This window comes from Bubalus bubalis, chromosome 5, assembly GCF_019923935.1.
Source record: "Bubalus bubalis isolate 160015118507 breed Murrah chromosome 5, NDDB_SH_1, whole genome shotgun sequence".
In the NCBI taxonomy this organism is placed as follows: Eukaryota; Metazoa; Chordata; class Mammalia; order Artiodactyla; family Bovidae; genus Bubalus; species Bubalus bubalis.
The window spans coordinates 61,850,914-61,867,065 of NC_059161.1; the positions used below are offsets into that span (position 1 = coordinate 61,850,914).

Here is a 16,152-nt window from a genome sequence, read left to right on the forward strand (position 1 = left end):
ACACTTTCTCATATAATAGCAGAACATATTACCACATATAATCACAGAATACAATAGGGAAAATCAATATTTATTGAATGGTGGGATACAAAATGTATGACTACCTGATGTACTTCACAAAGATGATTTTTACATAGGAAAGAAATAATTTTTTAAAATGCATTACTCAATGGACATCCCTGGTGGCTCAGATGGTAAATAATCTGTCTACAATGCAGGAGATATGAGTTCAATCCCTGGTTGAGAATATCCTCTGGAGTAGGAAATGGCAACCTGCTCCAGTATTCTTGCCTGAAAGATTCCATGGATAGAGCAACCTGGTCCATGGGATCTCAAAGAGTCAGACATGACTGAGTGACTAACAGATTACATTAATTTGTTTCATTATCATGTTCTCAAATGTTCAAGTATCCTCTGGTTACCAGTTTGACTTCCAACAAAATAAGAACATAATTCAGTTCAGTTGCTCAGTCATGTCCGACTCTTTGCGACCCAGTGAATCGCAGCACGCCAGGCCTCCCTGTCCATCACCAACTCCTGGAGTTCACTCAAACTCACGTCCATTGAGTCAGTGATGCCATCCAGCCATCTCATCCTCTGTTGTCCCCTTCTCCTCCTGCCCCCAATCCCTCCCAGCATCAGAGTCCTTTCCAATGAGTCAACTCTTCGCATGAGGTGGCCAAAGTATTGGAGTTTCAGCTTCAGCATCAGTCCTTCCAATGAACACCCAGGGCTGATCTCCTTCAGAATGGACTGGTTGGATCTCCTTGCAGTCCAAGGGACTCTCAAGAGCCTTTTCCAACACCACAGTCCAAAAGCATCAATTCTTTGGCACTCAGCCTTCCTCACAGTCCAACTCTCACATCCATACGTGACCACTGGAAAAACCATAGGCTTGACTAGACACACCTTTGTTGGCAAAGTAATGTCTCTGCTTTTGAATATGCTATCTAGGTTGGTCATAACTTTCCTTCCAAAGAGTAAGCATCTTTCAATTTCATGGCTGCAGTCACCATCTGCAGTGATATTTGGAGCCCCCCCCTCAAAAAAAAGAACATAGTAGGTAAAATAATTATTGAGTAACATTTTGAAGAAAAACATATGGAGGCATTTCCTTTACTATGAAATGTGGATGAAATATGTTCATTTTAGGAAATGGCACCTTAATCTACAGGTACAGACATAGAAGCAATTATGTTAGTTAGAGATTTAGAATAGAACACTGAAATATCAAATCAAAATACATCTTACAAATTTGAAATTGAGTTCACTAAGCAGTTAAAATAAGCTTAATCAGGCTTGACATTTCATTTTCTTATTGTCTTGTCATATTTTCCTCCTAAATTAAATTGATATATGAAGTAGTATTTTCTCATTTTCTAAAGATTCAAATAAAAATAGAGTCAGAGTTTAAACCGCTCTGTTCTCTTCAGTGATTCAGTCACTTAGGCTAGTGTTTAATCTTTTACCTGTGTTGCCTCAAAAAGAAAAAAAAGGTTTTGCCTATATAATATTGCATTACATCATATCATCATTACTGGGTATAAATGTGTCTGACTCATTACAACATCCTTCATGTCAATTATAAGCTTGCAAAGTGCTTCATTATATGTTGCTCCAGTTCTGCTTAGAATAAAGTGGGACATTTTTATAGAGTACTTTCAGGGAAATTTCTTGCTTTTCTTCAAGAAGTTGACCTTCTGTTCTCTCCCAAACTGCTATTCTGCAGTCTTTTTATATACCTATTTTCTTTTTAATATGAAATACAGATGGAGCTGAAGAGTGGAATATTGAGCTTCCGGTTAAATACTAGTCTTACTTTTACACAAGTGGATCTTTGGCCGGGGCTGTCCTACTGTGATGGAAAGTGGAATAAAGTGATCATTAAAAAAAATGATTCCATCATATCAGCAAGCATGAATGAACTGATGGAGCGCGTGTCAGAGTCCAGAGCCCAGGCGCTGATGGTGAATTCCCCCGTCTATGTGGGAGGAATCCCATGGGAGCTGCATGACTCCTATAAACACCTGAAGCTGGAACAAGGTAAACTTCATCGGAAGTACGGCCCTAGTACTACTAGGTCTTGGTGGTTCTGTGTTTCAAGACAGAGCAGTAGAACTGATCTGAAAGCAACATCTATTCATCTATTTTCTGGAAGAATTTTGTGCTCTTAAAAAAAAAAAAATCACAACATACTTCTTCAAATAGTTTTGTATGTTGCCCTTAAGAGTATGTTGTTACATCTATTTATATGTTAAATCATACCTATTTATGCTATGCTATGCTAAGTCACTTCAGTCGTGTCCGACTCTGTGCAACCCCATAGACGGCAGCCCACCAGGCTCCCCGTCCCTGGGATTCTCCAGGCAAGAACACTGGAGTGGGTTGCCATTTCCTTCTCCAATGCATGAAAGTGAAAAGTGAAAGTGAAGTCGCTCAGTCGTGTCCGACTCTTAGCGACCCCATGGATTGCAGCCTAACAGGCTCCATAAATAATAAATCAATATATTTATTCAAACATCTTTATCAGATATAATTTTAATATATATACATGTATATTTGTGTGTACATGTATATGTGTATGTGTATATACATACACACACACACACACACACACATATATATATAGTATGTTTGGGATTCCCTGGTGGCTCAGACGGTAAAGCATCTGCCTGCAATGCGGGAGACCCAGGTTCGATCCCCAGGTCGGGAAGACACCCCCTGGAGAAGGAAATGGCAACGCACTCCAGTACTCTTGCCTAGAAAATTCCATGGATGGAGGATCCTGGTGGGCTGTAGTCTATGGGGTCGCAAAGAGTCGGACACAACTGAGTAATTTCACTCACTCACTCATAGTATGTTTCATTGTATGTTTTTCTTGGATATGCATGTGGTTCTGGTTCTTTTAAATGCTCATCATTATCCGTATTTACAGATTAAAAAATAGGTTAGTGTGCACAGCCAGGAAAAATGGCCTTAAAAACCCTGGGTTTTTTTTTCTGACATCAGTGCTATTTGTTTCCATGCATTTCCATGGAGCTCTCATGCAGCAAAGCACATGAAAATGTGAGGTTGCTTTAATTTCTGACATAACCTGTGAAAAATATGTATGTCATTTAATATTCATAACCATCAATGAAAGGAAAAAGTACAAGTGTATGATGTATAGCTAAAGGAAACCTTTAACTCATATAGGGAGTTTGAACATAATTGGAGAAATTCTTGATTAAAAAAGGCTAATTGTATGTGAGTTCATATTATGTGACAGGTGTGGTTCTGAGAGCCTCATGTTAGAATAATTGAGTCAGTTCTTCATAGCAAGCCCATGAGACAGCTATTATTACTTGTATCCCCATTTTAAAGATTAGGAAACTAGAGGGCAGGGAGGAAAGTAATTTGCTGAAGGTTGGTGGCTGCTAAGCAGATGGCAAGCCTGCCCATCTTGGGCTGCCTGGTGTTAAAGCCCACTTTCCTTATTATAGTCAAGTGTTCTTTTTCATGGGCACTGGTTGAAGTCCCTTTCTCTATGAAGTGGGAAAAGCACGGAAACTTCCAGCTTGTGTGCTTGTATGCTTCTGTGTAGAAAATGTTCTCAACATATTTCAAAACCTGTGCACCCTGAATGGTTAAAATTTCCATGAAGCAGTCTTTGCCTATTTGGTAAGTACATAAAGATTTAAATGTCTTTGAATAGAAAATATATGGCAAGCTCTAAGGAGACTTTTAGAAGGGTACTAGTAGGGAGTTAATGAATATCTGGGGTATAAGACAGTAATGACATTTTCAAGGCACTTAAGATGTAACAGCAGCTAAAAATATTACATTCATATAAGGGCTTCTTTGGGTTTTCAGGTTTCTGAGGTTAGAAAGAGCTTGAAAACTCTTTATGAGAACAAAATTACTCGATTCTATTTACGTCTAGGAAAAATCCTCTGTATACTGAGCATTTTACTGTCAAAGTACACCAAAACCCATTATTATGAATGTCCTAGAAAGCTGGCTAAAATTGGAATTATTAAGATGATAATGATGAAACTTTAAAGCATCAACATAGACCCAAGGGGACTAACTCTATGACTAAGACTGTGATACTGGAAGATATTTTATTTATGGATAATACTAAATTTTTATCATTGCAGTATCATCCATATCAGTGGTTCTCAAACCACTGATAAAATATTGAAGTATAGTAGCTAAAACTTTGTAAGAACTCAATAAAATTAGCTATTATTATTATTCAAGATCCACTGGAATTGCCCAGAAAAGGTTTTTTTAAAATGCAGTTTAAGTGGTATTTAAATGGCTTTGTCTCCTAAGATTCTGACTCAGATGCTTTGAATAGTACTGATTTATATAAGTAGCAGCATGTTTTACACAGTGATCAGGAGAACATTCACAATATGAAGGTGCTGCATTTATGTAGTAAATTGCAACTAAAACTAATCCTATTCACTTACTGTATTTTTTTTCAGTCCACTATCATAAAAATGGTTCTGTGTTTCTTCACTGGGCTTTCCTGCTGGTTCGGTGGTAAAGAATCCACCTGCAATGCGGGAGACCCAAGTTTGATCCCTGGATCGGGAAGGTCCCCTGGAGAAGGGAATGGCAAACCACTCCAATATTCTTGCCTGATAAATGCCATGGACAAAATAGCCTGGTGGGCTACAGTCCATGGGGTCGCAAAGAGTCAGACAGGACTTAGCAACTAAACAACAACAGCAACATGCTTCTCCATTAACACCTTTTCCAAAGGCTCTATTTTGTGGTCCTACTAGAGCTATTTTTTTTTAATATCCATTATTGTCACAGTCTTCCTTTAAATTAAAGGCAGATTAATTTTCCTTTATGTTCTTGAGACACTGGGTAACATAATGTGCTGAAGATATACCACCGTAGACCATGGGCACTTGGGTTGGGAGTGAGTGGGCCATGGCATGTGGTCTCCCAGGTTATGGTCTGTCCATAGATCTGAGCAGAGAGGTTAAGGGCGGGGCTGACAGCCCACCATCATGCAGGCCCAAGAGCCCCAGGGTTGGACTCCTCCCCCAGAGGGCTACTGTGTCTCTCAGGTTTGTCAACCCAGGATTCTAGACCACCTTCCAGTTACTCAGAGACCTGGGAGGAGGATAGGTGTGGGAGTCACTTTCAGTTTTCATAAAGGCAGGGAAAAAAAGACGAGGAGACATCACTAGTCTTCCCACAGACAGCCCCTCTCCCCTCTTTTTATCCTTGCATCCCATTCATATTTCAGAGATCCCTAGGGAGTATTTCCAGCGGGAGGGTTTCTGATGGTGCAGAGTTGGAAGAATGGTACAAACTTTGACAAAACCCTCTGACTGCCCTAAGGATAGCACAGCAAGGATCCTGCACTATAGCCTACGTAGCTATACCCCCAAGGTCTGAGGGCAGAGTCCCACTTTCTAAGCAGAATTACTACATAGAAGCATCACTCTACTCTCTTCACCTTTTTATCTCCAGAGTGAAGGAAGCCTATGACTGTGGTCTTTTCCAAATTTAAAATTGTATCTTGTGTATTAACGTTTAAGATATTTCTTTAAGTTTTTTTTTTTTTTTAACATTTTAATTGTAGTTAAATATACCTAACGGTGGGCTGCCGTCTCTGGGGTTGCACAGAGTTGGACACAACTGAAGCGACTTAGCAGCAGCAGTAGCAACACTGGGGCTTCCCTGGTGGCTCAGAGGTTAAAGCGTCTGCCTGCAATGCGAGAGATCTGGGTTCGATCCCTGGGTCGGGAAGATTCTCTGGAGAAGGAAATGGCAACCCACTCCAGTATTCTTGCCTGGAGAATCCCATGGACTGAGGAACCTGGTGGGCTACAGTCCACAGGGTTGCAAAGAGTCGGACACGACTGAGCGACTTCACTTTCACTTTATACCTAACATTACTTTGCTGACAAAGGTCTGTATAGTTAAGGGGTTTTCCAGTAGTCGTGTATGGATGTCAGACCATAAAGAAGTCTGAATGCCGAAGAATGGATGCTTTTGAACTATGGTGTTGGAGAAGACTCTTGAGAGTCTCTTGTACTGCAAGGAGGTCAAACCAGTCAATCCTAAAGAAAATCAATCCTGAGTATTCATTGAAGGGACTGATGCTAAATCTGAAATTCCAATACTTTGGCCACCTGATGTGAAGAACTGACTCATTAGAGAAGACCCTTATGCTGGGAAAGATTGAAGGCAGGAGGAGAAGAGGACAGAGGATGAGATGGTTGGATGGCATCACCAGCTCAATAGACATGAGTTTGAGCAAGCTCCAGAGGATGGTGATAGACAGAGAAGCCTGGCATCCTGCAGTCCATGGGGTTGCAAAGAGTTGGACACAGCTGAGTGACTGAACAGCAACAAATACCTAACATACAATTGGGGCTTGCCAGGTGACTCAAAGAATCCACTACTAATATAGGAGATGTGGGTTTGATCCCTGGGTTGGGAAGATCTCCTGCAGAAGGAAATGGCAACCCAGTATTCTTTCCTGGAAAATTCCATGGGCAGAGGAGACTGGTGGGCTACAGTCCATTGGGTCATAAAGAATCGGACACGACTTAGCAACTAAACAACAGTAACACCTAACATACCATTTACCATCTTAATCACTTTTAAGTGTCCAGTTCAGGCATTTAGTACATTCATGTTTTTGAGCAACCATCAACACCATCCATCTCTAGCAGTCTTTTCATTCTGTGAAACTGAGATTCTGTACCCCTTGAACAATAAAGGGACATTCCTTATAAGGGTGCATTAATGTTTGCCGAAGCTGTCTGTGAATTGTTCATCCTTTTATTGGCAGGGAAACTGGAGGACTAGAGAAGTTAGGTGACCCAGCTCTGTGCCATCAGAAAATTACTACTTGTAAAGAAATTAGAATTCTTAGCTTCTGAATTTTCAAGGAGATGCTTTTATATTGAGCTTCATTGCTTTCAACTCAATTTACCCAACTTACTGAGTATCTACTGTGTGTTGAAGATAGACTAGCAGTATTGATCAGTCAGGCCTAAAGGAATGTGAATAATAGCAAAGGCATTTAAAAGGAAATAGGCTGCAACTTAATGTGTTAGAAGACAGAATAACACACCATATAAATGCTGAAGAGAACAATATGGTCATTGTTAGAATTAACTTACTTTACTGTTCAGCATTGCATTGTGTTTTATTTCCATTTCTTGCTGGTGGGCTGTAATCTTGAAAAGAACTAATTATCTGTTTGGGGCCATTCAGACTTGACAGTGTTTTGTTCACGAAAGAGACTGTGTTCCAGCAATCTCAAACTCAGTTTGTCCCTTCTTTGACAATTGTGTGCAGTTTTGTGAGCGGAGTGCTGCCAAACCTTGCAGAATTGATCTCTGTTTATACAAAATAGCAAGTCATTCAAAGCTACAGCTGCTCCCCAGGTGATGTGATGCCCCATGGTTCTGTAAGAAGAGAACAGTCAGCGCACACTTCAAACCCTCGAAACCTCCACCTTCTCTATTAAACTTCCCAGAACTGAATGCAGCATGGCTAAAGTCAACTGAGTAAAGTACACTTTCCAGGATGCTTCTTGTGTTGCTATTGCCAAAGTTGAATTTGGTTCCTGTCCTGAGACTGTGAACCTGAAACTGGTAATCATTTTGCACCGTCAAGACTATGGAACTCAGTGAAAATGGTGGAGCACAGTGACAGCTCCCGAGTGTCCTGATTTAACTGGGGCTTCGTTCTGTGACTATGAAATGGTTGTTATGGAATTCACTGCAATAACTCATGATTTTAGTGTATTTTAGAACTACATTCTTTCTCCTTGTTGTTCAATCAGTAAGTCATGTCTAACTCTTTGCGACCCCCATGGGTTGCAGACCATCAGGCTTCCTTGTCCTTCACTATCTCTAGGAGTTGGCTCAAACTCATGTCCATTGAGTTGGTGATCTTATCTAACCATCTCCTACGGTTCTGCATTAGAACCTCATGCTCGCATGCTCAATTGAGTCCAACTCTTTGTGACCCTGTGGACTGTAGCCCGCCAGGCTCCTCTGTCCATGCGATTTCCCAGGCAACAATACTGGAGTGGGTTGCCATTTTCTCCTCCAGGGGATCTTTCCAACCCTGGGACCAAAGCTACATCTACCCATGTTTCCTGCATTGCAGGCAGATTCTTTACCACGGAGCAACGGGGGACCTGAGAGTGTATTTTTTTCCTTAGTGAGCTTCTTGAATAATCATGCTCATTTACATATTAGTTTTTGGCACTCAGACATGGACTTATGCATACAGGTAACTTCATTTTCTAGGATTGAGGAACATGTGAAAACGCTCTCACCATAATGTGTAATTGCCTACACATTATGTAGCACCACTGAACTACACATTATTTCATAGGAATAAACAAAATGCAAAAAAACTGCTCCTAAAAAGATATAATACATACTTTTCAGCTGAATCTAATTCAGCTGAATTGCAATGATCAGCTATTATATATATATATATATATATATTTCAAAATAACATAAATATAAATATTTCCTGCAACAGCTTAGTCTGGTAAAAAGCAAGCATAAATGAGCAGAAAGGATCTCCCAAAGAAGACTTGAAAGGTTGAAAATTGTGTCTAAACCACCTCCCCAACTTCATCAAAATGTAGTACTACAGGGGACAGAAATGAGGGCTAATTAAGGACTCAAGCCCTTTGTGTGATACTCATCCCTTACTGTTTGCTAGGTTTCGGTGGTTGCATGAAGGATGTGAAGTTTGCACGGGGTGCTGTCATTAACTTGGCATCCGTGTCCAGTGGTGCTGTCAGAGTCAATCTGGATGGATGCTTGTCAACTGACAGTGCTGCTAAGTGCAGGGGAAATGACTCCATCCTGGTGTACCGGGGAGAAGAGCAGACTGCTTATGAGAGCCATCTCCAGCCGTTCACAGGTAATGCAGAGATGCTCTAAATTCCGTGTTCCATGGCTCTTCCTCATCGCCTCTTCCCTCCCTGCCAGCCCACCACTAGTCTCCATGAGTCCTGTGTTAACTTTCCTCCTTCTTATTTCCATTTAAGAATACCTGTATCGAGTAACAGCCTCACATGAAGGAGGTTCGGTACATAGCGATTGGAGCCGGGGCCGCACAACAGGAGCAGGTAAAGAGTGTTTATCTTAAAATGTGTATCGCACACAAATGCACACATTGTGCATGTAAAGAAAAACAAAGCCTCTCACCCGTGCAGCAAGTAGCATGTTTGTGATCTAGTCATCTGTTGTTGGTGAAAATGCTTAGTGGATCAGGACTTTTGATTCTTCAAATATTTCATAAAGATTTGTTCAGGCTGAGTCTTTCGTCTTCAGATGCAAAAGAAAGTAAGTTCAAGTTGTCTTGATAAAGGCCCATATCGACTGTAATTCATGGAAGAACTAGAAATCTTTACAAGTTGCTTAGTCCCCCAAAAGCTAAAGTCAGGATTACATTTAGGTGAGGATAGGCAGCTTCTGGCCTCTTTGGTGGGGAACTTGTTTGAAACCCACACTGTGGTTGGAAGCAAATGTGTCTTTTATTGGGCTTCCGCAGTGGCTCAGTTGGAAAAGAATCTGCCTGCAATACAGGAGACACAGGAGGTGCAGGTTTGATCCCTGTATCAGGAAGATCCATTGGAAGAGGAAAATGGCAACTCATTTCAGTATGGTTGTCTGGAAAATTCCACGGACAGAGGGGCCTGGTGGGCTACAGTCCATGGGGTCTCCAAAACAGTTAGATATGACTGAACTTGCATGCATGTGTCTTTTATCATATAATGGCAGATGTTTGCCATGATGCTTACTGTTAAGGTCTTAGAATGCCTCTTCCAAGATAGAAATTGCTGAGTGGTCTCATTTCTTTGAGTTGAATGGAGAAACAACTAGGAAACAGACTGTATTGGATCTAATCTCAGATAACTGATATTTTAGTGCTTTGTACTTCTGACAGTGACCACAACATCTTTTCACATAATACCATCACAAATAGGCATTTATTATGAGAAGTTTTGTGAATCAGTAGCCTTCTACCATTTTAGAGAAAACATTTGTCAGAAAGACAAATACATCTCTGTATGATTGACACTCTTGAAGAGTTGTCCTTAACAAGTCATGATTTGTTTAAAGATGTTTTTGTTTGTTTTACCAAGTACCCTCTCATATTTATTATCAATAACAGGTTACTAGTGCAGACGGCCTTTGAGGAATCTTTTTAATCTAAAAGATACTTAAATACTGAGATGGGATACTGATAAGAATTTTTGAAGTTTGCTGCCTATAGAGTTTCCAGAAGAGGACAACTTGACACTTTTCCAGGATGAGTTAAATCATCATCTATTTATAGGCAAGACAATGAACTGAATGAGCCCTTAAATCCTTTTCAATTTTAGATCTTGGAAAAAGCTCTAATGTAAAATGTTCATTTGTGACTGGTGTGTTCTCTGCCCCTGTTTCACATTTCTCTACTTTATTAATAAATATAAAGCCTGCTTTCAGTCTAATTCAGCAACCTAAATAGGTGTCCATAAAGTGCATGGCTTACATAGCTTCATAACCCCCATTTTGAGTACCACCAAGAAAGTATGCAAATAGAGCTCTGAATTTATAGCAGTGATCTGACCACAAAGTCTTATGCCATAAATTCATATTTACAATCTGACCACAACACCGAGCAGCTACATGCTCCCAAGGGCTGGAGAATAATTGCACTATTTAATTATTTTTGAGTCAGTTTTGCTCTGTCCCTTATGAGAACACCATCTGTTAGACAGGACAGTACTTTGCCCTGTACCACATTTCAGAACTAATAAAATCAGCAGCGCTCCCATTGTCCCATCACTTGGAACTTGATTGTGTGGTCTGTGCGTTTCCTAAAGTTGCTTGTGGAATTTCACCTGCACAGACAGTGGTTCTCCACCTCTGTGCTTCCTCTCATTCCTTACATTCATGATGCTTCCCTTGAGGCTGTCCTGTTTTATTGGCCTGAAGAGTAAAGTCAGAGGAGGAGGCTATTTGATGGGGAGAGACCAGGGTGATCCTCCATCGACCGCGCTCAGGAGTCCAGGAGCAGTCAGAGCCCTCTGTCATCCGTCATCCTGCCATGGAGTTCCTCGGGCTTTTTCTCAGCATCCTCAGTGCAGTCAGCTGTGATGAAGTTGTTACTGACCAGAACCATAGACATATCTAATAAATAGTTAAAGGTTATGGATTTTTAAAAGTAGAAGATTCAGCTTGTAAGTGAGGTTTTGTAGTTTCTATAAACTTTTCATTTTGGGTTACTTTGTGATGCTCCGAAGAAAATGTCTCTGAAAATGATTTTGCAGAATCTCAAGGGCATCAACTTCTCTACCTGCCCCTTCCTCTAAGTGCAGTTAGGAATGTATCTGTATATCCCACCTGCTAGAACTTTGCTTCTTTAAAAATTAATTGGAAAAACAATTGAATTTGGCAAATGGGATCAGACCTTCAAGTACAATACGATCACATTTGTGATATTTTTTGGCTAATACATGGACGATATAAAAGTGTCAAACCACTATGTATAATAACAGTCTAATTATCTTGCTTCAAAGGGGTACATCATTATATTGTTTGAACTTGTTATCTGCCTACCATCCACCTCCTTCTTTATGAGTGATGTTTAAAACATGTTGGATACATTAAATGTTTTTGGGAAACCTGGTCTAGACTTGAAAGAACATGATGTCGATGGAGTTTTGATGGTTTTGAAATATCGCTTAAACTGAATGGCTCAAGATGTGCAGTCATATTAAATCAATGCTGAAAAGTTACAACTCTAATAAATTGTATTTATGCTAATGGTTGAGTCTGATTTACTGCAGCCATTAAAAGTGAAGAATAGGAGCAATAGTCTTTTCAGAACTGCCATTCTGCCTATTTTCTCTTTTATCCTTTCACAGCTCCACAAAGTGTGCCAACTCCCTCAGGAGTCCGCAGCATAAATGGCTATAGCATCGAGGTGACCTGGGATGAACCTGTTGTGGCTAGAGGTGTAATTGAGAAGTATATCCTGAGAGCCTACAGTGAGGATGCTCCCGGTGCACCCCGCATGCCCTCTGCCAGCTCTGAGCTTGTCGATACCAACACCTTCACAGGTAAAGCGGGTTCCTCAAGGGAGTAGGTCTTATTAATTTTCTTTCTGTTTTGACTTTGAATACAAACATCCATCAAGCGTTTTGCCCTAGTATATGAAAAATTCTCAGATTTTTGCCTGGTTACAAACAACAAGAATCATCTAATTATACGGACACCTCTATCCATGAAGGATGAAAAATAATTCTATAAATGTTTATGGGCTTTCATGGATAGTTTCATTATGAGGCTGGTACTTTCTCCATTCCCCAAAAGGTTAGGTCACGAGTGGCTCTCACCCTTAATGAGATTCTTATACCTAGGATGCTTATACGCCCTTAAAATGTGAAACTTTCAAGATCTTATGTATACATAGGGTGCCAGTGACCTATTTTACCATGCAAAAGCTTACTCGTTGGGACTAGCCCAAGTTCACAGTACCGTTATTTAATGTAAAATTGTTTATTAAACCTAATTATGTCAAGGTACAGGAGATTAGAGCACCAGCAGTTTGACTGGCAAATCAGTGAATCAATTTCTCAGGGTGAGGCATGGACAGTGTGCAGACTGGCGGGAGTGAAATAGACTCACAAGCATCACACAAGGTCCCATGCTCAAATTTCTGCTTATGTCATAAGATAGCAGTTTTCAGCATCATGAAATGTTAAGGCCCATTGAAATGGAAAGCCAGATTTAAGCCTTTGGCCAAAAACAAAAATAAAATGCGTCAACATAATTTAATGGGAAAAATAATTTTCCTCTGTCAGAGATACTTTCAGAACTTGACAAATTAGATGGATTTTCAAAGTGGACTTAACTGTTTTTCTAACACATCAGTCAACTCTATCAATCTTTACTTCTTTGTTTTAGATTCCTTAGAACCTACAGCCCAAATAGACAACCAGTTACAAAAAAATTGTTGATCTTTCATTTCCTTTGTCCTGTATTTACCCATCTGATAAAAACCCAATCTGATTGGGCCTTTGCCCAGGCTGCACACTGCAGCTAAGTGGGCTGGAAAAAGTCTCAGTTCCCATTTTCTGTCGGACACTCAGTAATGACACCAATCCTACTGTGTTTCTATAATAAGCTCCTTCTCCCATTCTCCTCGTTAAATATTTTATATTTTTCCAAACTATCTAGGTGTTAACCTGTCTTCTTTATCCCACTCAGCTGATAGCCTTATATATGAGATTTTCTTAGACACCAAAAAAAGCAAAAATCTATCATAAAGAATTTCTGTCACTCTCTTCCTATGAAATATATACATTAATTGCATTTTTCTGACCAATAGCACTGTTATTATTGGATTAGTGAATTAATGGATGTTAAAACATTTAAAAACATCTTTGGCATATAATATTATTTTCATTTTTTTTTTCACATTTCTCTCCATTTCCCTTCCTGTTTTTACAGAGCTTCCCTTATGCTATTAAAAATAAAATCTTCAAAAGTCCTATGGACCCCAAGTTTTCCTGCTTTTTCAGAGCTATTACTGGTGGTCTCTCTTCCTCTTACTTATATTTTAACCTCTGTCTCCTGGAGTCGTTTACCAAGTGTGGTCCTAGGACTTGGATCAACAGCCTCCCCTGAGACCTTCTTATTCATGCTGATTCTCCAGCTCACCCCCACGTGCTGAAGCAGAAGCTGTGAAGCAGAGCTCAGCAGTCCTGTTTTACCAAGCCCTGCTCTCATGATGCTGGTGATGCCAAAGTTAGAGCCACTGCCCATTTGAGTTCTGCCCAGGATCATTCAAACGCCATCTATCAATACCCATTGTTAAACACAAACAAACCCAAACCAATGATAAAAATCTTCCTTTTATCTAAAGTCCCTTCCAGCTATCACTGTTTCTCTCCTCTTCCTAAGGCATCTGTGGCGTTGTCCCCATTTCTTCACTAGGTCTGGCTTCTACTTACTTGCCTTATTGAGGACTCCAAAAACTTCCATTTTAAATATCCACAGAACACTACAATCCTGGTCTCCTCTGCTTGATAGCATTCTGCACTGTGGATTTCTTGCCATCTCTTGAAATATTTCATCACTTTTCTGATTGTTCTGCTTCTGGGTCCCCTTTCCTCAGTGTCTTTGCCCACTCCCTCAGAAGCTCAACTCTGCCTTTTAAAAGACCTCAGGGTTTAGACCTGGGACCTTTTCTCTCTCTTTTTAAATTTTTTTCCACAGTCTTGCTCCAGGAAACTCATAGACTCACAAAGCATCCAATACCCTACAGACACTATTGACTCCTAAATGCACATCCTACCCAGACTTCCAAATGTGTGTATCCAGCAGGCATTTGAAAAAACTGACATTTCAAGTAGATGTCTCATTATTTCTAAATTTACCATCTCCAAAACTGAATTTCTGTTCCTCATCCATTTCCAATATCAATAAATGACATCTCCAGCCCCCCCAGTTAATGAAGCTTGAGAATTTTCAAGATGTTTACATCCTGTTCATACATCATATATCCATGTTTATTGATTCCATTTTCTAAACTAGGTGTTAAACTCATCTATGTCTCCCCTTGTCTACTCTCCAAGACAAACCATTCCAATATCTTACCTGGACAACTACAATGCTCTCCTTTCTCATGACACCTCCACCCCACAACCACCATGATTCCATCCCACCAAGCGACCAGACATCATGCTCCTCTCTTTAAAATTCTGCAGCTGCTTTCCACAGCCTCTCTCCCAATCTCATTTTGTCTCAGTCTCCTCTTATTTTCTGGATTTCCAAATTTTGCTGTTATAAGTAATAGGATTTTTAAAAGTCTGCATACAAATCTTTGGAGAAATGACCGACATTGATGGTAGGTTAAATCCCTTGAAATGGAACAACTAGATCAAAGTTTCTTAAAGCAGTATTCAGTCTTGGATTCTGAGGTCAAGCAGTGTATGTGTTAGTCGCTCAGTCATGTCCAGCTCTTTGTAACTCCATGGACTGTAGCTTGCCAGGCTCCTCTGTCCATGGAATTCTCTAGGCAAGAATAATACTGGAGTGGGTTGCCATTCCCTTCTCCAGGGATCTTCCCAATCCAGGATTTGAACCCGGGTCTCCTGCATTGCAGGCAGGTTCTTTAGCATCTGAGCCACCTGGGAAGCTGGCTCAAGCAGACATTGATACAAATCTTTGCTGCTTACCCTCCCTGTAACATTGGGGAAATTGTGTATTCTCCTGGATCTCTTTATAGTGTCTTAACCTATGAAGTGGGAGAATAATATTAACCTCAGAAATATTAAATATATTAAGTGATATGGTATTTCAGCTCTCTTTTCAGTGTAAACTTAGTTTTCTGTGTAAACTTAGACACATTAATTAACGTGTCTGTGCTTCGGATTCCCTGTGGGTAATGAAATAGCTGCCCACCTCACAGGACAGCTGTGAGGATTAAGGGGGTCCCTGTGTATGTAAAGCACACAGGGCAGCCCTTGACACACTGCAACACTGTAAAATGTTAGCCCTCAGAAGTTTTGAAAGCATCTAGCACAATTCTTAACATACGGTAATTTCTTAACAAAGATATAGTTATATTTTTAGGTTGTCAAATATGTGCCAAAAAGACTATATAAATCATACTCCCACCAGCAAGCAGAATGCAAGATTGTATATTTCACTTTATATCCTAGTTGGCAAGTTCTATGGCTCAGAGGTTAAAGTGCCTGCCTGCAATGCAGGACACCTGGGTTCGATCCCTGGGTCTGGAAGATCCCCTGGAGAAGGAAATGACAATCCACTCCAGTATTCTTGCTTGGAGAATCTTTAAATTTTATGTAGAGTACATCATGCGAAATGCTGGACAGGATGATGCACAAGCTGGAATCAAGATTGTCAGAGAAATATCATTAACCTTGAATATGCAGATGATACCACCCTTATAGCATAAAGTGAAGAGAAGCAAAAGAGGCTCTTGATGAAGATGAAAGAGGAGAGTGAAAAGTTGGCTTAAAACTCAACATTCAAAAAACTACGGTCATAGCATTTGGTCCCATCAACTCAATACAAATAGATAGGGAAACAATGGAAACAGTGAGAGATTTTATTTCTGGGCTCCAAAATCACTGTG

General features: G+C 40.2%; 1 protein-coding gene across 1 annotated transcript in view; it reads left to right on the top strand.

Annotated features, from left to right (window-relative positions):
- Positions 1-16,152, top strand: part of USH2A (usherin) — a 940,802-nt gene that overhangs the window by 422,058 nt on the left and 502,592 nt on the right. Inside the window, exons 29-32 of the mRNA XM_044943197.2 lie at positions 1,770-2,043; positions 8,710-8,913; positions 9,041-9,121; positions 11,912-12,106. Of these exons, the coding sequence (XP_044799132.2) occupies positions 1,770-2,043; positions 8,710-8,913; positions 9,041-9,121; positions 11,912-12,106 (754 nt within the window). The remainder of the gene's footprint in view (positions 1-1,769; positions 2,044-8,709; positions 8,914-9,040; positions 9,122-11,911; positions 12,107-16,152) is intronic.